Genomic DNA, 26,631 nt, shown 5'->3' with positions numbered 1-26,631 from the left:
CTGTTAGCAATGTTTTCTTCTGTACCCAAACATTGTTTCACAAGGTTTGACTGAGGGAATTTACATTACACACAAATATATGCACTAAGCTAACTCTGAATTAAATTTTGAGGAATGTAAGCATAGATAAAACAACATACATGCAAGTATGAACTGTTTAGTAGTAGGTTCATCAAATGATCCATTACTATTCTATGACAAAAAGTTCTACAACTTTTGACAGATTATTGCCATTCTTAGATTAGTTTTGTAGAAATACAGAGAGAAACGTACAGTGACCAATTCCTCTAGTAAAATCACTTTCTGAGTTAATTAGTGGAAATATATTTTAGTAGATGAAAATATGTAGGAATTAGAATAAAAACAAGCAGCTTACGAGGCAGTGTCATAGTTGGTCAAATCAGCATCCTTTGGGTGAGAATACGACTTTCTGTAAGTTCTGATACCTGGTCTCACACTTCGTGACACATCACTAGTGTCTTCTCCATTGCCATCTCCACTTCTATTGCTACTGGAAATTAAAGGATTTGGTCTACTCATGTAACTAGGGCTCTGGGGTCTGTTTTTAATGTCTGCACTTTGCTGGTTAGTGAGTTCTACCTCAGTGATGCTGCCTTCACTTCCATAACGGCTATTTAACTGGGATGTCCGACACAGCGCATCATAGAGCAGAACTGCTCCCATACTATCTCCAATGACAACAACCTGATACATGTTCATAAGAATATATACAGAACTAAGTTTCTTAGGATAAATGTTCCACATGAGTATACATTGTAATGTTTAACACACTTCTTATTTGTGTTACTTGTACTTTTATGTACTAGGTGTCACTACAGACAAGAAACAATTTTGTTGCAAAGTGAAAGACCTTTGTATCTCATTAAATTACAACTCTTACAAAGTACCTGTATATGTTAGAATTGATGTGGCAAAGTAATGCATCAGTATCATATAAGTAATATTTCATACTCTACTTTGCTTAAGGAGTATATTGCAAAGTAATTGCTTTAATATCATTAAAAAAATAAAGATATCAAAAACTGTTTTACTGAGAATGTGTGTGGAAAACAACTACATTAGGAAATTTTGTATTCTTAGGATGGCTGGTATGTCTTACACTCTCATCTCTAAGGCGTGCCCAGCAACAGTCAGTTGCAAATTCTATCTTTGTTAACCTGTAGATGATCTAAGAAGGTTGAAACATTATTCTGTACTTTATTTTAAATAATGTGCTAATACCCATACCAGCTGTCTTGAGATAAAATTTTTACTTTAAGTGGGTTTCTCTTCATCATAAGTTAGGAAACTTCCTTTAATTGTACACTAAAGTTACTGAGAACATAGAATAATAAAAGGAGAACAGTACCATTGTCTACTTTATAAACACCAAAGTTACTAGATGAGTCTACTACTACACTCAAATACAAAATAAATCAATTTATAAGTTCTAGTTATAAACAGAAAATAAGATGTTTTTTTACACAACACAACATACAGATTATCATAAAAACAAACTAGAATACAGGCCGTTAGGGACTTGCCTTATCATTAGGAGGGATTAAGCAATATGGTGACAAAACTGATAAGTATCATAACAGATATTGTGAAATTAGAGATTGTAATAGAGCCCAGATAATTGTAAACAGAAACTGCAGTGTGTATAAACACACACAAATAGGCTAGAAGTTAAGACAAAGTATGCCACCTATCTGTACTAATAGTCCTTCATTATGAACTGATAGATTAGACACAATGCTGTGGTTGTCTCATCAAACAGAGTGATTTGACCATGACTCTTATAGTGCACCCACAACTCAAAAGTGTGGAATACATTTTTGTAGCAACAGGATGCAGACCATAAATCAGTTTAGCTATATTACAATATTCTCTAAACCATATTCAATCCTTGTTGATAAGGAAAGACTAAAAAAGCACAGATATAGTTGTATGGGATCTTATTCTTGGTTAATCATTTATTAAATTGATAATATTAATAGCTCATAGATCACTAACATGTCTGTCTTATCTTAACTAATCTGATTAAACTTATTACTGGGCAAAAGGCCTCATCAGCACAAGATATAACAAATGTTATAATGTCACTGATTAGGTCACATCTGAAGTAACATGTTCCATCTTAGGCTCCTTACCTTACAAAGGACATTGAGTTATTGGAAAGAGTTCAGAGGAGAGCTATAGGATAACACCTGGAATGAAAAGGTTATACAAAAACAAGTTAAGCCCTCTCAGCTTGACTTCTCTTTACATTTTGACAGGTTAGGAGACATCTTCAGATAAGATAGTTTTATTTTTCTAACAGGGTGGTCAGCCTTGGGAACACATTGCCTTTAGATGTGGTAGATGTAATTAATTTAAAGGAGTTTAGGGGAAAGGTTGATAAATATTTGAAAGGTGAGAACTATTTTTGTTTTTCTAGCATTTGATTTAGTGGATACAATAGCCTATATGGACCTTGTTGTTCTTTAATATATTATGTTTGGCATATTACATATTCTTCTTTGCTTTCATTCGTAAGCTACTCATTGAAATAAGTGCATTAATTACAACATTCAGTCTTGTCACTTACAGGGAAGAAGATCTTCATGGTAGCACTTACATTTTGTACAATGGTAAATGTAGACATCATGATACTAGTTGAATACAAGTAACATCAAAACAACTACCCAAGGCCAATCAATACTCAATAGTAATATCTAACTGATATGCAGATATCTAACATACATGTAGGTAATATTTCTTACTTGGCCAGAAAACCCATGGCCTTCATCAGACTTAAGAAATTCATGGTAAGTCTGGTTGGCAGCTGCAACTGCTCTAGAAACATACTCTTGGTACTCCGGAGACGAGAGGGCAAAAAGTGGCATACAGCCAAGTGGAACTGCATCATAAGTGCGTGAAATACCATCGATGGCAGATGGAGATGATTGAAAACTATATGGACTTAGACTGAAATACCACAAAAAATGTAAAATTAACAATTAGGATAAGAGAAGTACACACAGTGTCAAGTTTACCTGAATCTTTCAAAGTTAAACTAAGGCCATTTGGAAAACTAATTAATTCAAAAGTTTATTATTTATTCAATTAATATTTTAACTACAGTTTAGTAATAACATTAAGATAAAGGAATATCTTGATTTTCAAACTATTTGACTAATCTTCCAACTACAGTTTAGTAATAACATGAAGAAGCAGGATAAAGGAATATCTTGATTTTCAAACTATTTGACTAATCTTCCAACTACAGTTTAGTAATAACATTAGCAGGATAAAGGAATATCTTGGGTTTCAAACTATTTGACTAATCATCCAACTACAGTTTAGTAAAAACATGAAGAAGCAGAATAAAGGAGTATCTTGAGTTTCAATGTAAAAAAGTCAACAAGCATAACACTTTAAAAAGTATCCTGTGTTTATTACTTCATATAATACTGTATGGTTTTACTGAAAAATATTATTTATATCAACTCACAAGTAAAGGAATAATGAGACAAATAGAAAAAACAATAAAGATTTATTAGTATTTGTTTCAAACAGATTTCCTCAAAACAGTTTCAATGCACCTCTTTTGGGCTTGTTAGAAAATACTTATTACTATTCATCCAATTTTAGTTTGGCATTTACCAAGTGGAATATTTATTTAAAGCTATAGTCTTACCTAGATAAAACTGCTAAGGGTTCTGAACAAACTGCAGGACAAGGTATCAGGCGAATTGCTATATGATTCACCAGCATGGGATAGTGTTGACGCACCAGGTTCTCAAGAGTGCTACGAAAAGTACTTATGTCCGATTTTTTGGAGCTGGGGTCAGTGCCAGTGTCTAGAACACTACCACAATGAAATACCATTATCAAAACAGTAGTAGAGCAACTTTGACGGATGGCTGAAGTGAAGAGGCTTGGCGGCAAGCAGGCATCCACACTTCCACTTGAATCTACTGATGAATAGACTTTACCAAGCTGCCCATTTTGAACTTTCTTAATGTAGATGTCTGCTAAGGAAAGGTTAAGTTGGGTTATGAAGATTGAAATATCAGTCAATATTAATGCAGGAAAAATAAAAAAGTATTATAACAGACATGAGCAAGTAGAGAAAAAAAATCTGTCATAAAATAAAGTCTTTAAGCCTAAATCTTATTACTTCAAAATTGTGCACTAAACAACTACTGTGAAATTGGTATAACTTGGATAACACACTCTTAAGAACATGTCATCTTACTCACTTTTTTTACTTGAATATAGGTGGAGACACTGATGTACCTTAAAATTAACTGTTTTTAAATATTTAATTTCATAATATTGTTTTTAAAAATAACCACCAATGCTACAAAGAACTAAACAATGAATAAAAATATTCTCAGACATTTCTCTGTAAGTTATTATTATTTTTCTAATGACTACTACAACACATTTTTAAACTCTTTGTCTTCTTGAAAGACAACATATGCTTACCTCCTTCGATATTTTCTGTAACTTCTTTATCTTCCTCAATAGGAAGAATATCCAGTGAGCTCCATTTTACCAGACTCATCACTTCTGCTTCATCTTACGAGAAAAAGGAAAGTTATAAGAGATTCAAAATTAAATAAACTAAGATTCCTTTATCATTTCTGAAAGCCTAATGAATAATTCAGAGTTAACTTTTCTGAAGACAAGTTATTATCACATCAAGGTCACATAGCAAAATTTCATACACTACGAGGATAAAAAATTTATTGTCTTGAGATACAATATATAAGTGCACTAGCTAAACAAAAGTTTGTTCAGTGCTAAAATCATAATGTATTTTACAGACTCTAGGATTACAGATGGGGTTCGATATAGATCCAAGTCAGCTTCTGAAATGTATTTTTCTACACTATTTATGTACAAAATTGTTTGAATTTTACTCAGACATGTAGTGTCTTTATCCAATACATTTGGTTGTTTCTTTACAGTGTGCATTGTGACAAGTGAAAATATATAATTATTCAGTATGACACAGTGGAGGATCCCAGTTAATAAATGAAATAAAACAAAGTTGGTAATTTACTGGTTAAGAAATTTGGTTGCTGAGCTACACTGAGCGATCTATGCTCTGCCAACAACGGGCACAAAAACAATAATTATAGCATAGTAAGCACACAGACAAACTTCCAGGCTACTAGACAGGCTGGTTAAAAAAGAAAACATTCCTCACGTATACCACTAATTTTCATATCCTGTCTTGTTTTAAATTTTTCACAAGCTAGAAAATTTCTCAACAAAATGTAATAACACTATGTAACAAAATTTTTACTTTTTCTTGTTCCTGGGCAGAAAGTGTTATTTTCCCGAACATTACAGATAGATTCAGTGCTGAATAGCTGATAGAGAATTTTCAACCCATCCTCAGAAGAGAGTAACAAATCAGAGGAGGAGGTTTACATTAAAGATCAGGTTACAATTTCAGAGGTGCAGTTAGTGAGAGAAATCTATATTACCCCAACCAAAGAGACCTCAATGACTTGATCAGAGATCTTAGTCTAACAAATTCGAATGCCAAGCTTTTGACATCTAGACTCAAGGAGTGGGATTTGTTGGATGAAAGTGTGCAAGTCGCAAGTCAGAGGTAGTGTCAACAACATTTCTCAACCTTCTTCACTCGTCAAGATGGGCTCTGCTTCTGCCACAATGTATCATGTCTGTGCAAGGCAACTGGAATTGCCTGTAACCCGAATGCATGGCACCTCTTCATTGATAGCTCATCCAGAAGCCTCAAAGCTGTGCTGCTCCATAATGGGAATAAGTATCCATCTCTTCCCCTAGCTCATTTGGTGCACCTCAAAGGGGAATACAACAGTGTCAATACCTTGCTAGAAGCCTTGAAGTATGATGAGTATGGCTGAGAGGTTATTGGAGACTTCAAAATGGTGGCATTCCTCACAAGTCTCTAAGGAGGCTTCACCAAGTTTCCCTGTTATCTTTGTCTTTGGGACAGCAGGGACACCGTAGCACACTACAACAGGAAGCATTGGCCACAATGGACCAAGTTCTCTGTGGGGAGGCAAAATGTCAAGTGTGAGCCACTAGTGGACCTCCAGAAGGTGTTGTTCCCACCATTACACATAAAATTGGGTCTTAAAAAACAAGTTGTCACAGCTATTGGTAAGGAGTCTGCAGCCTTCAAGTACCTTCGAGACTTCTTCACTAAGCTATCTGAGGCAAAGATCAAAGCTGGTGTCTTCGTTGCACCACAAATAAAGAAGATCCTGGAGTGCGCAGAATTCCCCAAGAAGCTCAGCAGGAATGAAAAAAAAAGCGTGGGGCAGCTTTGTCGCGTGGTTCAGAGCTTCTTGGGCAATCACAAGGCCAAACATTATGTGGAACTGGTTGATGCTCTGGTGAAGAATTAGGGTAAAATGGGCTGCAGGATGTCACTGAAAGTCCATATCCTTGATGCTCATCTTGATAAATTCAAGGAGAACATGGGAGCATACTCAGAGGAACAAGGCAAGCACTTCTACCAAGATATACTGGACTTTGAATGCCACTACCAAGGAACGTATAACAAAAACATGATGGGAGACTATATTTCTGGGCTGATACATGAAAGTGATTTACATTACAGTCGCAAATCTCAAAAAATTACTTATTTTTGTTAATTTTTGTATAACTTTAATATAAATACATGTACATCTTAATTCATATGTTGTTTTATTCAGACCTTATGTGAATGAAAATGTGCAAATTTGCCTGTTTTTACATAGAAAATAGGTTAATTTTTAAATTTCATTATCCAGGCCACAAAAGCAAAGTTTGAAGAGAATAATGGGTACTTTCTGTACTTTTACAACACTAACAATTAAAAAATAACACATACTATCCAGGAACAAAATTTGTGTTACATAGTGTAATAGGTCGCTCACTTGGTTTATCAAGTTCTTACCTTCAGCATCAAAGAATTCATCCTCAGAACTAGAACTTGAACATCTTCCAATACTTTCCATCCTCCAGTTAGCCATCTGAATATCCAAGCTTTTGTTACAGTTGTCATCTGTAATTATACAGACAATTTAAACACACAGGTGAATCAGTCAAATAGACTTTATGGCTAGAATTGCACTATAATTACTATAACACATTGTCAGTAAAATGAAAATTTTAATATTTAACTATCAGAGGTCAAATGAAATTCATCAAGGATCCAAGGCTGATTATGTCTCTTTGGATCTAGATGTCTTACGGTTTCCTGTGAACAAATTTCCTGCAACTTAGAGAAAGCATTTACCATTCAACCCAACTATACTTCAAGCATCACCATCACCTCTTCTGATCAGTGATCTACTAAACAACTTGTAAAGGATCACGTAATCAAAGTTTTCCAATTCAAAAAGTTATTATATACGTATAAAGCAGAGTTATCTGTCTCTGTCAGCCTAGTGTCACAACTTAATGTGACAATATAGCTGAACCTACTTCAAGTAAACATTCATAAAGGAACTTGGGTAGACACTCTAAAGATTGACATTAAAGGGACAAGTAATCCCATAAATGGTTCATTTTTATGGTTTTGATACTGTGAATGAAGACTCATCTGAGCGATGAAAGGTATGTAACAAAATACACAAAGTGTATATGAAATAAAAGGGGATTTTATTGCCGTAATTAGTAAGAGTACCTTTACTTTGGACAAACAGTTTTTGTGGTATGGCACAACTTACTGGAAGAGATGACACTTCATGATTATTTTTTAAACCCATCACTGTTGGATACTTTTACTGGTAAGTAGTAAGTCTGTCTGTCAAGTATCTGGAGGATCACTGATGAGCTATATATATAATAGACTGATTTAAGGAAATCACTAAAAGATGTTAAACATCTGTACACAATTATGCAACTCTGGCATTCACTACAAACAAATGACAGTAGGCACATACTACAGTTTTCAAAACTTTAGCTTATCGATAAAAAACTGTGAAGTTTTTTAGGCTTTGTTATTTTTTAACTTCAAAACCTGTTAAAATTTTCTGATCTACTGTAGGAAGAAACAAAATTAGATTTTTCAGTAAAGGTTATGACAATTAACAGAAAAGATCATGTTTTAAAACTAAGAAAGTAGAAAACCTTAGTTTCCATGTTTAGGACTCTAAGCACTACAACCAAGGTTAGAAAATATTAAAGGATCATGCAATCTGGCTTCTGAATATATGGATCATTTGGTTTCAAAATTAAAAATGTTTGTTTAAAATCAATACAACATCAGATGCTAACCTGTTAAATAAAGAGCTGACTTTGAACTGCTCCTTGACCATTGTTTTATTCTTCCACGTCTATCAAGTTCTGTATTATCTAATTCTTTGGATGTAGCTATTTCTTGAGAATTTGGGGAAATGGGTCTTTTATGGGGAGAAAGGCTTCTTGTTCTTGGAGGGCAGGTTTTCAAGTTTTGGTCCATAGTAATATCATTATCCTTGTCAATGACATTCCAATCTACTTCTTGTCCAGAAAAGCTTGAAGGACTGGTATGTAGGGGATTCTCTGACTGTAGTAAGCCTGAACCATCCTCCTGTCCAAGTTCGCTTGACATAGTTTTAGCCAAGATTTCTTGTGTTTCTCTCTCCATCTGACGAATATCTTCCATTGTAAGACCTACCCACTCATCCTGCCACACCCAGGCCTGTTTGTGTGCCCTCAACATAGTTTTTCTCAGAGCTAGAAGAGATATACCACGACTTTAAATGTAAAACAGAAGTAAGTGTGGAAGTCTTATAAACATCCCAAAGAAAATCTATGAAAATCCTATAGAAATAGTCAAAATATCTCAATTTATAAGATGAAAAGTATATGCTCTAAAAACATCTTCAAAGTATTAAAAGCAACAAATATTAAAACTCTGAAATTCAAATTAAACAATAATCAACTTTGACAGCATTTCCTATTAACTTTTCACACAATTCAAATGTAATTAAAAGAATCTGTCATCCCACGGTAAACATAACATCCAGTGATTGAGAAAGCAAGTTAATTCTTAAAACTAGCACTACAGATATCTAGGATTTAAAAAACATTAAACAAAATGTTTTTTGCAGAATGTCACTTGCTCCATGTTTCAACAATCACAATTTTTTCTGTCGGATAAAAAGTTAAAAAAAAAGATTTTATCATAATGGGAAGAAACATGTAGTGTAGAAAGGTAGAAAATTTTTATTTCCTTTTACTTGTATCTGACATTAATAACAACAACATAGTTTAATATTACAGTAAAACAAGTTTCAAATACCAACACCAGTCTCAGACAGAGACAACAGAAATGTTATAATCAGAGCCAGTATTAGTTTGTTTTTTAAGGTATGTTGTAGTTTTTCTTACTTTTTTGAGAAGAAGTATAGTCCAACATTGTTGGCTTAAACTTGTAACTTCCTTTTCTGTGTGTACCATAAAACAAACATACACTGCTTTACAAAAAGTAACATTTAAATATTTTTTCCAAAGATCACTTCCACTGCATAATTTATTTCACCACATTTTATTGGCTAGAGCAAATTAATTTAACCATCAAAATTTCATTCCTTTTGTGATTTTGTTAAAATAAATAACAGAATCGCCTTGAAAAATAAACTTTTATTTTGGTTAGCAATGCACAGTACAGAAAGAAAATTAATTTTACTTATTTTGACTAATATGAACAATGAACTGATGACTAGTACATTTTTTCACAGCTACTTGCCTACATCATGAATAAACTTTTCTATCTTGCTCTGCATTCCCCAGTACTTGAACTCAACTCGACACAGTTTATATGCACACATGATGGCTTTTTTATCTGGAAGAGGAGTTTCCTTATCCTTACAGGCATCCCAGTATTCTTTGACCCAATTTTCTGAAAGTGGACCCCGTCCTGTAAGCTGGGAAACATAATGTTTCGGGTCTTCTTCCCGTTTATAGTCTAACCCCTGAAGCTGGTCATTCATAATATCAATATAATCTGAAAACACACAGGAAATTTTCTAACTACAAACAACTATTTAGAACTATAATTGAGTGAAATTTCAAATTATACTGAAATGTAATTATATGTTTTATTAGAATGAATAAATTATTTAAAAAAAAAAACAGACAGCCCAAATGCAAAAACTTAAATAATATCCTCTATCAACTATATAGTTTAGTTATTATCAGTTCTGTTTTTATTAATATCAAGGAGTACAACTGTTATTGTATCAAACACTGCAGTTGGTAACATTCCTGAAAAATTAAAATACAGCTTTAAACATAAATGGTAGACAAAACAAGGTCCCATCTATAAACATAAATGGTAGACAAAACAAGGTCCTATCTATAAACAAGGCTACGAAACTGTAGTATAGTCATATAAAATAATCCAAAGTATTACCAAAGTATTACTTGAGTCTATATGGGAGTGTTGAGTTGAAGAAAAGTAATCACAAACTTCTATGTAATAAAACATGTTTCTGTGACCACCTAACATTTCACTAAAATAATAAGTTTAGAAATTATGTCTTGGTGTTTTGCTTAATACCTTACGAAGAATTTAGTTTTGTGTAACAGTATTTGATGTGGGTCATTAGATTACCTTTAGTGTACCTCATTTATTAATAACAGTCACATCTGAGTGGTACAGAATGATTTAATACACACTTGTTCAAGTAAGTCTTTTGGTGTAATTTCATTACACTTTCTTTTTAAAGAAAATACTTCAACAAGTAATAAATATTTTGCATAATTTACAAAATGGTGCTCAAGGTGAAGGTATCTGTGATTCATGTCATTCACAAACCTAACTTATGAAATTACTGGTGATTTCAATCACACACTTCAGAAAACAATTTTCCTAACTGTTGGTGACCTGTACTCCAACAATGATCAACAAAGCCTAGTGTAATTTACTATATGCCAGTCACACTTTACTGAGAAGCTGTGCACATCACAGGATGTCACACCTAATGTCAGATGATAGGTTTATCATTCTTTTCATCAAAGCAACTACGAGCAATAATATAAAACAGGCTCACCAACAATTCTGCTGCGTGCATCAGCAGAGGAGAGATTAAACACATTTTCCTGATGTCCTGCATCATTGAAGTACTTGGTTTCAATCTCCACATAGAACTTCTCAACAAATGGACACGTGTAGCGAGTCTTGGTGTACGGATAAGCATTCCACGCCTCTTCCTCGACCGTCAAGGCAGACTTGGGTAGCAAAGCTTTTAGCCAACCTGAGAGTAACAAAAGAAACAAAAACACTTTCAGTTAATCGAGACAATGGTGGGAAACCTAATGTATAAAGATATAAAAAAAGACATGTCTTTTGTAACTCCATGATACTTTTGAAAACAGAAACAGATGTATATTTTTTATTTATTTATTTACAAACACACACACAGAAATATATATTTCCAGGTTTCCCTTCAAGATGAATATATCCAGAACAAAAATTTGGTAATTTCTCTCACAAAGTATACTCTCAGTAACTTTGAAAAACTGCTTTGAAAAAATGTTAATCAGGAGAAATGTTTAAATAGAAATTTAATCTGTAGTGCTACAAAAAATGGTTTAAGAAATACCATTTTAAAGATAAAGAAAGAACTATAATTCTGTTATACACAAACAAAACAAAACAGTACAAAGTTGTCACTTATGCACAAACACTGCAGGCACACGTATAGCCAGTCTCTTTTGACAAAACAGATAATGTTCTGGATTGCAAAGTATGAAAAATGAAAGAACAAATAGTTGTTTAATAACAGCAACAGAGGATGTTACATACATTAATAAACTGGGCCCAAGCTTAGTAATAAGAAAGCAGTAAAATAATTTCAGCCTTTAAGATATTCTAGTATTTACATAAAAATCACAGATGCATGTTAACACAAAACAGGTCTACCAATGATACTGTTGCCTGAATCATTATAGTACCTGGTGTAGTAAGTTTGTTACAAATAGTTGGCATTTAACTGGTTTAAGATATAAATGTACATGTATCTAGAAGCACATACATTAATGACCACAAAACTCTCCACCCTTGTATCTGTTATGAACATTAAAACATTTGATGGTAGTCTTTAAAAATTAATAGTAAAGAACACAATTAAACGAAGTGGTTACCAGTTCACTTAAAAAGTTTGGAATTCAAAGATCATATCTGGGTACTTCCCTGATGAATGTGAGGAAGGTAACTAGTTAGAAAAACTTACGAAGCAAAACTCTTCAGAAAATCATATATGTACCACTGGTAACCATCTGTAATAAACTGTTTTGAAAAACATACAATAAAACTTTCTTAAAAAACTAAGAAAATTAACAAGAAGTGTACTAAACCTTCTGTTGCTTCTGGGGATGTAAAGTTTACAGAAATTTGGAAGTACTGTTTATGTCACTATTTTTTTTAAATATACTAAATTAGGCATTTATCTACTTAAAAATATAAATTAAAATGCAAGAGAAATTACAATTATGATAAACTTATAAGAAATGTGTGTGTGTGATTTTAAAATGTAATCATCCCACTAAAAATATTATGAAATCAGTTGGTAAGCAACAAAACAACTATAAACTATTTAAGCACAATTTAAAACATATAACCAAGTGATCAAGTTTGGTAGTGTTTTATGTTACTGACAAGTGCTGTAAAGGATCCATAGCTCTACAAGCACAAATTTACAAAATACATAGTTTATTACCCTGACTAGATTCACTGTACCCTTGAAAATGACACACACGGTATGTCAGGATAACCATCTACATATCTTTGTAAATATGAGTTTATTTTTCGTTAATTCGTTTGTGCTTAGAAAGCTGTTTATTTTTACAACATCTATACACAAGTAATTTTAAAATTGAGACCCTTCTACAATGACTGACTGAGGTTCAGAAAATGGTAAGCAGGGGTTCTTTTAGGGGTGACTTAAGCAGACTGAAATGCTGCTGTTTTTCTTGTGTAAAGCTATGTAACAGATTATCTTGCACTCTGTTTACTATGGGGAATTGAATACCAAAATTTAGCATAGTAAGACCATAAACATAATTCTGATCAACTGGGGGATAAGTAGGTTGAGAAAATGAAATGTAGACAGTCTTCCTTCATGAGGATGAATTGAATGGGTTGAAAAAATGATAAATAGACCTCTTTTAGGGATGAATTAAAAAGGATGGAAAAATATTAAATGGGTTTTTTCTTCTCTGAGGAGTGATAAAAACATTACTCATACTTATTTAAGGTTGAGGTAAGCAGGTTGAGAAATTTGGTACTTTCTTTAGGGTTAAGAAAATGTTAAATAGACCTTCTTTCAGGAGTATGATAATTGGCTGAAGAAAATATGATAAACTGATAAAATTAAAACACAAGTAAGACTTCTAATTTCATTAAATAAATTACAACAGAAATGTGAAAACTACGATAGAAACAAATGGCTTAATCAAAGTAAGGAAGGCTATATTAAAGGTTGGATGAAATGGGAAAGAGTATTTCTGTTTTATACTTGTGTATAATTTGATACAATTCTACTAAACATTTTGCAGGTTTTCCTGTAATGGCTGAGCTTTCAATAGTTTAGATGTATATACGAAATGGTGTGAAAAGCTGAGCTCACCAGGTAAATGGCTACCAATGTGATAAACTTTGTGGGTGTACTGTCCACTTCCACCATTGCCATCTGTATAAGGTTTGTTCACCAGGAACTCCACACCACTCCCAGCTCCCTGACTTTCCTCTCTGCTTTTTTTCTGAAAAAACAAAAACATCTTTTTATATTGTACAAACACCAATATGTATGTTTTAAACAAGGGAATAAAGGTGCTGGACTGGCCTGGAAATTCTCCCGACTTAAATCCTATTGAAAATCTTTGGACGATTTGTAAAGAAAGACTTTGAGGAAAAGACTGTACTATAAAAGATAAGCTAATTGAGGCCATAATTGAGGTGTGGTACCACGTCCAAAAATTAGTAAAGATTGCAGTCAACTCGTGAACTCAATGCCAAAGTGGATTAATGATCTTCTGAAAAATAAAGGCAATCATATCATGAGTAATTTTAGGATTCTCAGGAATAAAACACAAAAAATTGAAAAAAAATCGTTATTTTTCGTCGTTTCAATTAAGTTGCACAAGGGTGTATGTTTTAACAAGGGCATTTTGTTTTAATTATACACATAAATATGTATGTTTTAAACAAGGGCATTTTGTTTTAATAATATAGGTCCACATGTATGTTCTGATATTTAATTATACACACCAATGTGTAGGTTTTGAACAAGGGCACTTTGCTTTAATTATACATACCTATACATAGGTTTTCAACAAGGACATTTTGTTTTAATATAGGTTCATAATACATATGTTTTGAACTTAATGATACACCCCTATATGTATGTTTTGAAGAAGGGGTATTTTGTTTCATTTACATATATCTGCATGTACGTTTTGAACAAAACGCATTTTGTTGAATTACATAAATTTATATGTAGGAGGTCCTACACAAGAGGATTTTTTTTAGTTATTGTGAATTTGAATAATGATGCTGTTGCACATGTTAGTGACTTCCTTAGTTAAGGTATGAACATTTCCTGATGGGTTTGTTTTGGACATTTTTCAAATGTTTCATGAGAGCCACTAACCCTAACTGCCCCTACTTTTGATATGTTTGGTTTGTTTTGAATTTCACGCCGAGCTACATGAAAGCTATCTGTGTTAAACGTCCCTAATTTAGCAGTGTAAGACTAGAGAGAAGGCAGCTAGTTATCAACACCCACCACCAACTCTTGGGCTATTCTTTTAACAATGAATAGTGGAACTAACCATCACATTATAAAGCCCCCATGGCTGAAAGGGCAAACATGTTTGGTGTGACAGGGATTTGAAACTGCAATCCTCAATTTATGAGTCAAATGCCTTAACCACCTACCTATGCAGGACCCCCTACTTTTGAACTCAAAGACTAAAAGAACAGCAGCTAATCTATTGCACAAACCACCAACTCTTGGTCTACTCTAACTGAATAGTTGGGTCTTATTGTCAACATTGTAATGCATCCATGGCCCCAGACACTCAGATTCACAGCCCAACATGCTAGCCACTAGACCATGTTTAAAACTCTATCTAATGTGAGTTGATACAGTACTCATTCAGGTGAAGATTCCTAAATAGCAATTGATTTATCAGCTGATAAAGAATATAGAGAAAAATGTAGTATACCATGAAACTCTATTACGACCACTAACAAAGAACTGGATATTATTAAAATTAAAACATACATACTATTAACTGTGTAAGCCTTTATATTCTTTTTAAAACAATACCTAACACACATTTCTTTTACAATTGAGAGTGTAAGTTGTAATAAAATGTACTTTATCAGTAACTAAACTTTAAACGAAAATATGTAGCAAAAAAAACGAAAGTGTATCTCAAAAGAATTAATATTTACTTTTCATAAAAAAAGCTGATTGGCTAAGACCTGTTATTTGCTTTTACATGAAAGCTACCACAAAAATACAAGACTTGTATTAATTAAAAATGCAGAAAAGCAAATTTCCACAAAAAATATACAGTAGGGTAAAATATACATTACAAGATTAAAAAAACGTTTAAAATTATGCTCAAATGCTAAGATAATTAAAAATGAAATATAATCATTTCAATAAATATAATTTACGCCACTAGATGGCAACAGAATGTGCAGATAAAAGTTGATTGGGTTGGTTTGTTTTAAATTTCGCTCTAAGGTACACGAGGGTTATCTGCACTAGCTGTCCTTAATTTAGCAGTATAAGACACGGGGAAAGGAAACTACTCATCACTACCCGCCGCCAACACTTGCGATACTCTTTTACCAACGAATAGTGAGATTGACCCATCACATTATAACGCCACCAAGGCTGAAATGGCGATCATGTTTGGTGTAACGGGCGAACTGTAAGTGTTATAAGCACAAGCTTGCCACTTAGCCAACGAGATGTAACCCATAAATATTTATAAAAAAATATAATTGAAATTGCTTTAAGCGTACCAATACCATTACGAAACATGAGCAACCCATCGATACATTATTGTTATGGCCCGGCATGGCCAGGTGGGGTATGGCGTTCCACTCGTAATCTGAGGGTCGCGGGTTCGAATCCTCGCCGCACCAAACATGCTCGCCCTTTCAGCCGTGAGGACGTTATAAGTGACGGTCAATCCCACTATTCGTAAAAGAGTAGCTCAAGAGTTAGCGGTGGGTGGTGATGACTAGCTTCCTTCCCTCTAGTCTTGCACTGCTAAAATAGGGGCGGGTAGCGCAGATAGCCCTTGAGTAGCTTTGTGCGAGATTCAAAAACAAACAAACAAACTATTGTTTGTAGTTGTTATTAGTAGCATTTAAATTATGTCGCTTAAATTAATTGTTAAATATTCGTGATAATCAAATAATTGTATTTATCGGGATTATACCAATAAATACATGCAATGTTTCATTTCTCAAGCAGTCTACAGAAATAATCTAGAACGATTACTAAAGAGCTGTATATTTAACACTTCTTACGAAGCTACTGTATTTTACCATAGAAATGACTCCACGTATAATTCCAATAACAAGATATGTTTTCATTACTTCGCATTCTTAAAGACTCAAGCTTTAAACCTTTAATGATTTTATACAAAACAGAGTTAGTAAGTCTTTAGATATCAAGACCTGCAGTTTCTAACATGACTAATGAGTTTATTTCGTAACTCCTGGTTATTTACACTAAGGTTAGGCCTAACTAATTAACCTTATGTTAATAATAACACTTCCTTCATTGTATGTATTATTTACGTTAATTTTCCATCCAAAACATCCGCTGTGTATAAATTATTTCTAAGTATAATATGTTGTGGGTGATTCTTCGTACTTCCTGTTCACATGATACCCTTAACCAAAACCGTAGAACAATTTCACCAGTCTTTTACAGGGGCGGCAGTTAGGAGAGCAGCAAGCTTGGGCTGAAACTACCCCAAAATGTGCTTTATGTTATTAAGTCTGGTTCACTTTATAAACACTACAGTATGTGTACCTGCAAGATGGTTCGATTGTTCCTCACTCCCTCTCATCTGTAAATTTAATCATCTGAAGGCTATTTCTCTAAATGTTCTGCATCCACAAATTAGACATCAGTGAATGTATCAGTACGATGGAAGATGACCCACGGTAACCCTTATTCTTTGAAGATAATTTATGAATTAATGTGCAGGTGTGTGTGTGTATATTGGGATGATACAAGGGCAGTTCGCCCAGAGCCGTCCCTAATTTAGAAACGATAGACTGGCGGAAGGGTAGTTAGTTGTACTCATCGAAGTTCTTGTCTGATTGAACAGTTAGATTCGACCGTCACAGTGTACCCGTGTTTCTAACAACAACGGGTTGCGACCACGATGAATTACTGCTCGGATTAGCGATATGGACACGTTAACGCCTCCCGTCGCCCAGCTTCTAAATTATTACAGTGCTTCTCTGTGGTTTCACCCTAAGCATAACAAATTACGCTGCGAAATGAACCTCGTCTTTAATTATATACGTCTGTGTATATTCTGAAAAAGAGCATTTTGTTTTCATTATTGTGGTTTTAGAAAAGCGATGCTTTTGCACGTGTTTGATACTTCCTCGTAAGGAATATTTTCATAGATACATATTATTACAACTTCATTACACCTTGAATATCACTGCTCCGAGATCTTGGCGTATTGCCAAATAAACACGAGAAGCCACAGATTTAATTAACCTATGGTGTATTTGAAGCACGAACCAACTCCTCCTAACTACAATCAACTGAACCCCTTTAATAATTAGTTCAAAACGTTTAAAGTAATGAACCTGTTTATGTAGGGCTTCAATGTATGTGTCACGATCCCTCTTGATTCTCTATGTTTTAAGGGTACGTTTGTTATCGTAAATTATATCCTATATTACTATTTTCTTTATCTCTTTATGGCAGTTTAATTAAATCTTTGTTGGCTTACCAAGCCGATTACTGACAACCGAATTGATTATTTTGAAACAAGCCTCGCGTGAGCAGACGTTCGTTCTCAAGACAAGTAACTGGCTTGTTTTGAATTTCGCGCAAAGCTACACGAGGGTTATCTGCGCTAGTTATCACTAATTTAGCAGTGTAAGACAAGAGGGAAGGCAGCGTGTCATAACCACCCACCGCCAACTCTTGGGCTACTCTTTTACCAACGAATAGTGGGATTGACTGTCACTTTGTTACGCTGAAAGGGCGAGTATAGTTGGTGGTGGAGAGATTCGAACCCGCGATCCTCAGACTGCGACTCCAGTGCCACGATCACCTACATGGTCAAGACAAGTAACAGACACAATTTCGTCATTGGAAATAATATTCGCATCATGAAAATTTTAGTGCATTGTCCAATTTAGATTCTGCGCCCCCTTTCAATTTTCAGGTCACAAATTAATATACAAAGTCTGTGACAAATTAGAAAGTAAAATAACAAAGGATTAAAGCTGAAAATAATAACAGTGCTAAAAATCCAGGAAAACTACATTCGTGAGAATGTTTCGTAACAATACATTTTCATGTGACTTATTAATTAATGTACAAGTAGGTTTATTAGTAACGAATAAGAGATACCTGATTTCGGCTACTTTTTCCAAAATTAACCTCTCCCACCTCCCATAATGCACGCAGTCACGGCCGTCACGAATGGAATTTGTAATAAAAAGTAACGACAGTTGTTTACAGTAAACAGAAAACGCGGAACGCTGCAAACAGTGTATTATATACGTTTACACAACGGTCATGCTCAAACACCAGACCTGCTTTGAGAGATATCGTAATTTGTATTATACAATTAAAGGAAGTACTCTCTTCTAACCAATTACTGGAACAAGATATAAATATTTTGTGTAACGTTAAAAAGGACTTAGAAAATTATAGTTTAAGAGGTATGTTAGAGGTATCTTAGTAGTATGAGACTTTCTCTTGTTCAGTGAAAAACTACAGTAAACACAACAAACTGTCAGAAGTGTGAAACTAGAAAAACTAGTTTCGACACATTTGTGTGTCCCCTTCAGTCTCATGTTTTCTTCTGGCAGGAAAATTCTGGTTAACAGACGTCTGCGTGACTCTTAGCCTTGGGATTTCCTTAAGGGCACGTGAAGTAAGGAAGTTGTTAAATTTAGTGACCTTGGAAGGTATTAAAATTAGGCAGGCTTTTATTTATCAGTTTTTCCTGCCAGTTATAAATGTGAGACTGGAAGGGATGAAGGAATGTGTCACTAGTTTCCCTAATATCAGGAAGGGATGAAGGAATGTGTCACTAGTTTCCCTAATATCAGACTATTGATGGTTCAGACTACTGTACTTTTTTTCACAAGCTGCTACACATGATAGTATTCTTTTTTCCTGTTTGTTGTTAAGCGCAAAGCTGCACGATAGTGGATTTTGCTGTATTGTACCCACTTTAAGAGTCGAAACCACATTTTTTCGTTATAAGCTTCCAAACTTATCACCGATTCACTGGGGGCGCTATCTTTTTGTATCTCTTTGTATCCAGTACCGACGACATGACGTAACCACGTGCTTCCTCCAACATGCAGGAAACTCAGCATGAGTTTGATCAGTTTCGGTGTTTTTGTTTTCCTTTTGTCACAATAACGGCAAGAAACAACAACGCCCAAGTACGTAACGTGATAATTTTACACGAAAATGTAAATGATTGCGAAAGTTAGTTGAAAAGTTGGCTAACCACGTGCTATAGAATACACATGTGCGTATGTTGTAACTGTTAGCAACAGCGACATCACTATCGATGACTTAAAGTTATTCGATAAACTTAAATTTGAAAACAACACATTATATCAATACACTCACGTAATTAATAATTAAATACTATTATCTTGTGCTGAGTTTCTGGTGTTATTACTATTGAATTGGTAATGCTAGTTTTTTAGTGCACGTGATTTTCAAGGAAAATCACACAGGTTAAATTCGCACGACTGAGATCCTGGTGAATAATAAAGCTTGGAATGTACCGAAACAAAATACTGGGTCATTTACTATAAGATCTGGTTTATTTAAGTGCAAAGCAACACGACTGGCTGTCAGCCCTCTGCCACCTGCGAAGAATCTAACCCTGGATCTTATTGACGACTCACCAAATGTGTTTGTTTGGTTTTTGTTAGGCACAAAACTACAGAATGGACTAACAGTGTTCTGACTACTACGAGGTATCAAAACCCAATATTTTAGAGTTGTAAACCTTCAGACTTGCCGCTGAGACATTGGGAGGGGCATTACCATAACGTTTCAGTCTCCAAGCAGTGACTTTTCACACCCTTCACGTGAAGTTACACAGAGGGCTAACTGAGCATAGTCATAGCTAATTTTGACCTGACAGAATAGAGGGAAAACACTAGCCATCTACAAAACTTCCAAATTCGTAGGACTGTTTTGCCTGACCGAATAATAGGATTTAACCATCATTCCTATAAGTCCACCTATGGCCACAATGTGCAGAACCCAGTTTCTTGCGGCAGCGGGACGCGAATCCGGAATCTTTGGCACATTAACTCATAAGTCACGCCCGGGTCCTTATCAGTAAGTATTTCGGTCATATGATACTAATATAACCTCACTTACTCTCTGACCCAACCAAAAAAAGGAAACCCACAAGAAACTTAGTGCATAAATAGTTCTCAAGTGTTTAATTAAAAACTGAAGTGTTGACCTGTAACGTCAATAACTAGTCCGCTTTTATTAACATTTTAAAACAAGTCAACTCTCACGTCTCCCAATAAATAACATATCAACATTAAACACGTTGTTAAATTTAAAATATTTCAAACTGCCATTTTTGGACGTTTTTCTTCTATGTAATCAAACTGTGATAAAAAGACTCAGACTTGATTATATGCAAATTTTTAGAGCTTTTCTAATGTGTACGTTAATTCAGTTTTTGACCTCGAAAAATTGTCATTTTGGTTATAATTTTTTGTGAACTTTCAAATACAAATAAAATATTCGTTACCGCTCGTCAAACTGACGCCAATTATGAGGCTTAGATGCAACTTTATTTGCCAAGTTAAAGTGTAAACACTGTTCTTCAACAAAGGTGAAACTCCTAAAAACCATAAACGGTAAATGAACATCTATCTATTCTTCATATGCAACAGGGCACTGGTTCTACCGACACCAGATCTCTCATTTTCTAACAGCGCAGATAACTCTCGAGTAAGCTCTGCGCAAAATTCAAAACAAACCAAACCAATCATTTTCTAACAGTTTACGAGTCTTCCTTCGTATGCGTGAAACACCCGTTATAAAACAATGTACCATAATTAATTTTTAAACAAGTACCAAACAAAATATTTTACTCATAAATTGAAAAATCAACTACTGTTTTATTCTTCGTTGTTTTTGTTATGATTTTAGTTATGAATAAAACGTAAATATGTTTCAGAAAAAAAGATAAGATTTGAAATAGTAAATTTTTTCGAAAACACTTGTTAACAAACTAAGTAAATCTTAAATGTAACTTTGCTAACGAACTAAGTAACACTAAATATCAGGGACACACAATAAATAACACTAAATATCAGGGACACACAACTTACAGCGATCATATACAACTGTGCTACACGGTACTCGCTCACAGTGAGTGGAAGAAGTATCCGATATTCCTTCACCAGCATGATCAGAGCAGGGATTAAACTCCACTATATTTCTAGATGTCTTTACGCGAGAGCTGTCTGACAGCTGCCACTAAAAATGGAACTATAAATGTTCTAGCACCTTCACTGTAAAAATCTCCCTCGGAAGTTGCCCATTTTTTAGAATGAAAATAGTTTTATAACCACCAAACACGAACACTTACTTTGATTTGTGGCTTGTTGTTCCCTCTCATATTAAAATAAAAGTCAACTAATGGATTAATATGTGAAAATCTGCCATGATACTATACTTTCTGCACAAAGTCCTGTGTGTCTATCCATCAAACAAGGTGATACAACTCCAGGAATCGTAACGAGAAACCACAGGAAGGAATTTTCGTGTCGACTGGTCGACTTAAGAACCTGCAACGTATCAACACAACATCAATAAACCACAGAGACAAGAAAATCAGTATAATAACAGACATTTGATAGAAGTAATAATACAGCAGCTGGTGTGCACATAAACACTTACTAAAACAATTGCTTCAAAACTAATATTGGGCCGTTCTGTTCCTCGTATCTTCATTTTCTAAAACTGTACTTTGTTTAGGGTTACAAGTAGCCAACGTCGATAGACAAAACAAAAACAGGCTGGTAAAGAAAAGTTCAAACAGCCGTGTAAATATTACCTTGTCTTGTTATGGTATAGTTTATGGAAACTAAATTTTACTGGAACAAAAAAATACAGTTTGTTTTGTATTTCGCGCAAAGTTACACGAGGGCTATCACGCTAGCCGTCCTTAATTTAGGGATGTAAGACTAGAGGGAAAGCGTCTAAGCACCACCATCCACCGCCAACACTTGGGCTACTCTATTACCAACAAACTGTGGAATTTACCGTAACTTCATAGCGCCCCCATGGCTGAAAGGGGGGATCATGTTTCTTGCAACGGGAATTCGAACCCGCGACCCTCAGATTACGAGTCGAGTACTCTAACCACCTGACCATGCTGGGCAGCAACATATACAGAAATAGAAATTTTAACATTGTTTGTCAAGTAATTATTACATCAATATAAACATAACCTTCTAAAAGAATAACAGTAACATAACAACGTTGTCATCAACACAGATCGTATAGGGAATAGTCTGCTAATAAATGACTTAGCTCAAGTTAAGACTACAAACAATAGATAAAACATTAACCATAACCACAAGGTTTAATAAGAACATTTTAATTTTTCAATATGGTGAAAATTCCTGGATCACGATGGTTTGATTTCCTCTTTTTTGTTCAACTAATACCACTACTATTATCCTTTCTCACTTGAAACCCGCACGTCTACACCCGAGTACCGAAACATAGCACGTAGCAAAATGTATATTATATAGTTTCTTCACGAAATTAAGCAAACAAATAGCTATGCATGCGTGGTTATACCTAATTTTAAACTGACAGTTTTGTTGGTTTGTGGTTAAACGCAGAGCTATGCAATGGGCTATCTGAGTTGTGCCCACAATAAATATCTAAACCCAGTTTTTAGAGTTATAAGTCCTCAAACTTATTGACGAGCCACTGAGGAGTTGAGCTGACAGACTAGAAGGTATAGGATTACTCATTAATACCTACTACCAGCTATTCTCATCTCGTTACTGTCAGTGCATATAGCTTCTTAATGTGTGAATCGATACGACTTTTTCTTGTGTTTTTCGACAAAGACGAAATGCCTAAATATATTCACGAAAAACTAATATACAAACTATTTCAACAGTTACTGTAAATTTCTGTGACAATAGGATTACCTACCTTTGAACAACTAACCCGAAACACCACCAGTTACACGTTATAGGTAACTGTCATCTGCAAGTAACACACAGAAACAAACACATCTAACGATTAACTAACGTGAAAACAAAATTCGGGCCCTTAAAATCCCTCATCCGGTCTTCTCAGAAACTAAACTCTAGTCCTTATACGTCGTTCTATAATACACAGGAACACGTGAGAATCCCACCTACAGAGTGAAATATGTCCTTCAACATACCAAGAAGTCTGTACAACAAATCGACTTCCAGCATTATAGATAATTTTACCCCTCCAATAACCCCTTACTTTCGATAATATATCTTTCAGGCATCATTCGTAGAACTAGAAATGTTTCCAATGCATTACTGCGGTTATATATCTAAATGAAACTAAGCTGTTTCGTTTTCTTGCACCTATATGCGAAGCTGAAAACCTGGGATTGTATAAAATCAGGGTCGGTATACATTGTTCTAACGCAACTACCTCAACAGTTCTAAAACTGAAATAGAAACCCTTATAATCCTGGTAAGAGATAAAATTTACCTGGAGAAGTTTGTCTGGGTATCAAATACTGAAAGGTTTCAACAATTTTAATTTTATCGTCTTTGAGGAGTTATTTAAGTTTATCAGTTATGGTTTTAATAAATTCAGTTGTAGGATCATTTATTGAAGATGATTATTTTTAAGAGTGCGCGAGCTCACGAACCGTGGATATGACCTTTCCACTCATAAAAATCAATTGTCAATACGGAATTTTTTCTAATTACTTTGATTTCAGATGTATGTTTAAAAAATGAACATAAACACAGACTTAGAAGAAACAAGGGGAAATATTATTTTAAGAAGCATAGTGTCCCCAAACGAACACTACAATATTTGCATATAGTATGATTCTAATTATCAAACAGCTTTTGTATAATCGCGATCTAAACAACTTACGATAAATAGCGTAATGAGGCCCGGCATGGCCAGGTGGTTAGAGCGCTCGACTCGTAATCTGAATGGTGCGGGTTCGAATCGCCATCGCACCAAACATGTTCGCCCTTTCAGCCGTTATGATGTGACGGTCAAGCCCACTATTCGTTGGTAAAAAGAGTAGCCCAAAAATTGGTGGTGGTGGTGGGGGTGATGACTAGCTGCCTTCCCTCCAGTTTCACACTGCTAAATTAGGGACGGCTAGCGCAGATAGCCCTCATGTAGCTTTGCCCGAAATTCAAAAACAAACAAATTGGCGTAATAACCTGTTTGTTAGTTTCAGAGCAAGGCTACACGAAGGTTATCTGCCGTGTCAACTGGAAGGAATCAAACCCCGTAGCTTAGCGCTGAAGGTTCGTAAGCCTTACTGTTGTACAACCGAGAGACCATAACTTATGTAACGTGAATGTAAATTCGAATGACAGCAGAGTTAGCGAAAACGTTCAATAAATTGAACAAACTGTCAGAAGCCCAAATATTACAAACACTAGTTTCGACATAACTGTTTGTCTTCTTCTGTCTCACGTTGTCTTCTGGAAGGAAATCTTTTAAACAATGCGTGCTTGATCCTGGAACTACGAATCCCCCTTAAGGGTACACGAGGTCAAAAGGCTGTTACACTAGTTTTGACACAACTGTGTGTCTTCTGTCTACGTTTTTTTCTGTCAGGAAATCTGGTTAACAATGCCTGCTTGATCCAAAAACTCCGAATACCCCTTAAGGACACATGAGGTCAAAAGGCTGTTCAGTTTACGGCGACCTTTGGAGTGTTGCAATGAGGCAAGCATTTGATTAAGCAGTTTTTGATGTTTATGCAGAGCTACTTATAAGTACGCCCACTCTCTTAATTAATATAACATACCATGGCAGAAGTAGGCCTAACAGAACTACAGTAAGTTTTCTCACCAGAAAGAGGCCTAAAAGAACCACAGAAAGCTTCTTCACAAAAAAAAAGAGAAAAAAGTATTCCTAACAGTACCACAGTACGTTTATTCACCAGAAAGAGGCCTAAAAGAACCACATCAAGCTTGCTCACAAAAAAAAGAGAAAAAGTATTCCTAATAGTACCACAGTAAGTTTACTCACCAGAAGGAGGCCTAAAAGAACCACAGCAATCTTGCTCATAAGAAGAAAGTAAGCCTAACAGAACCACAACAAGCTTGTTCACAAAAACTAGTCCTAACAGAACACAGGACAAATGTACAACATGAAACTTCCACTAGTACGCAATTATTTAGCTAGCTAACAAGTAACTTCCGTAATTACACAGTTGTTTAATTAGATTGTAACTATTTAATAGATACTTATTGAAATGCATATATAACTTTCATAATTACTTGTTGAAATGCACTAAACGTAACTGTTTCTGCTGATTGTAAAGTCAATTTCTTACTCTAACGTCCAAGTTAAACTGAAGATTTGTATCACTTGTGAACAGTTAAAAGGGTAGACAATCGTGTTACACAGTTCACAAAGTAAAATATTTCACCTCTGTTTTATCTCAAACCTATACAGTTGTCTACTCAAGGATCGATCCCCACATTTTAGTGTTATAAGCAATAAAGCTCGTTACTCAGCCACCAGGAGATCAGGTGTTATAAAGAGAACCATGCACAGCCCTGTTGTTAAAAACGTTTACATTTTTGACTATAAAACAATAGACGATTACTCAAGTATGTGGTAAATGTCATAAAAGTAACACCTGACGGTAGGCAGTACTGTCCCCACGTACTCTTTATCGAATTAACTGATTGTTACCATGTGAAATTTACAACCGTAACTGGCACAGTATTCATACGTATGGAGTGACGCAGGGGCCACCTGCTTCGTGTAATGACAGAGAAATACGTTTTCTGGCATAACACTTCAGACGTAGTACATGTATCGGTAAAACACTGTCTAAAGATCAGTCTGTATTTGGAATGCACTATCTAAAGAACACGCATAAAAGAAACGTATTAAAGATATACAATAAATCCAAGTCCAGGACACGGGGGCTTCTCCAACTCAAAAAAACGATTTGATTATCATAGTAGCAGTTCCAATAAAACTGGTATATATATTATATATATAAACATTATATATATCAGAAAAACATATAGGTTCAAGAACTCTTGATGTAAAATGATATTAAACCGTATAACCCGAGCACCTCCAAAACGTGGACCTTTCGAAAGTGGTCGGGTTATAGAATTATTATTATATATATATATATATATAT

General features: G+C 34.8%; 1 protein-coding gene across 21 annotated transcripts in view; it reads right to left on the bottom strand.

The window, feature by feature from the left end:
• The window catches only part of LOC143244174 (protein retinal degeneration B-like), a 73,340-nt gene that overhangs the window by 19,025 nt on the left and 27,684 nt on the right, over positions 1-26,631 (bottom strand). For 6 of the 21 annotated variants that reach the window (XR_013024937.1, XM_076488374.1, XM_076488372.1 and 3 more), the window contains 10 exons: positions 21,590-22,048; positions 13,596-13,728; positions 11,019-11,222; positions 9,713-9,970; positions 8,257-8,697; positions 6,932-7,039; positions 4,477-4,569; positions 3,683-4,019; positions 2,766-2,970; positions 377-705 (listed from right to left, as the gene is read on the bottom strand). Coding sequence is in view for 19 of the 21 variants with exons in the window: in XM_076488374.1 (XP_076344489.1) it covers positions 377-705; positions 2,766-2,970; positions 3,683-4,019; positions 4,477-4,569; positions 6,932-7,039; positions 8,257-8,697; positions 9,713-9,970; positions 11,019-11,222; positions 13,596-13,728; positions 21,590-21,667 (2,186 nt within the window). In the remaining 2 variants the exon portion in view is untranslated. Of the gene's footprint in view, positions 1-376; positions 706-2,765; positions 2,971-3,682; positions 4,020-4,476; positions 4,570-6,931; positions 7,040-8,256; positions 8,698-9,712; positions 9,971-11,018; positions 11,223-13,595; positions 13,729-21,589; positions 22,049-23,435; positions 23,592-26,631 lie in introns of those variants that run through there. The other 15 variants (XR_013024936.1, XM_076488371.1, XM_076488384.1 and 12 more) reach the window with 7 other exon arrangements.

Source organism: Tachypleus tridentatus, chromosome 2 (genome assembly GCF_004210375.1).
Source record: "Tachypleus tridentatus isolate NWPU-2018 chromosome 2, ASM421037v1, whole genome shotgun sequence".
In the NCBI taxonomy this organism is placed as follows: Eukaryota; Metazoa; Arthropoda; class Merostomata; order Xiphosura; family Limulidae; genus Tachypleus; species Tachypleus tridentatus.
The sequence above is the reverse complement of the archived record's forward strand: the minus strand, read 5'-3'. Positions and strand labels throughout refer to the sequence as shown.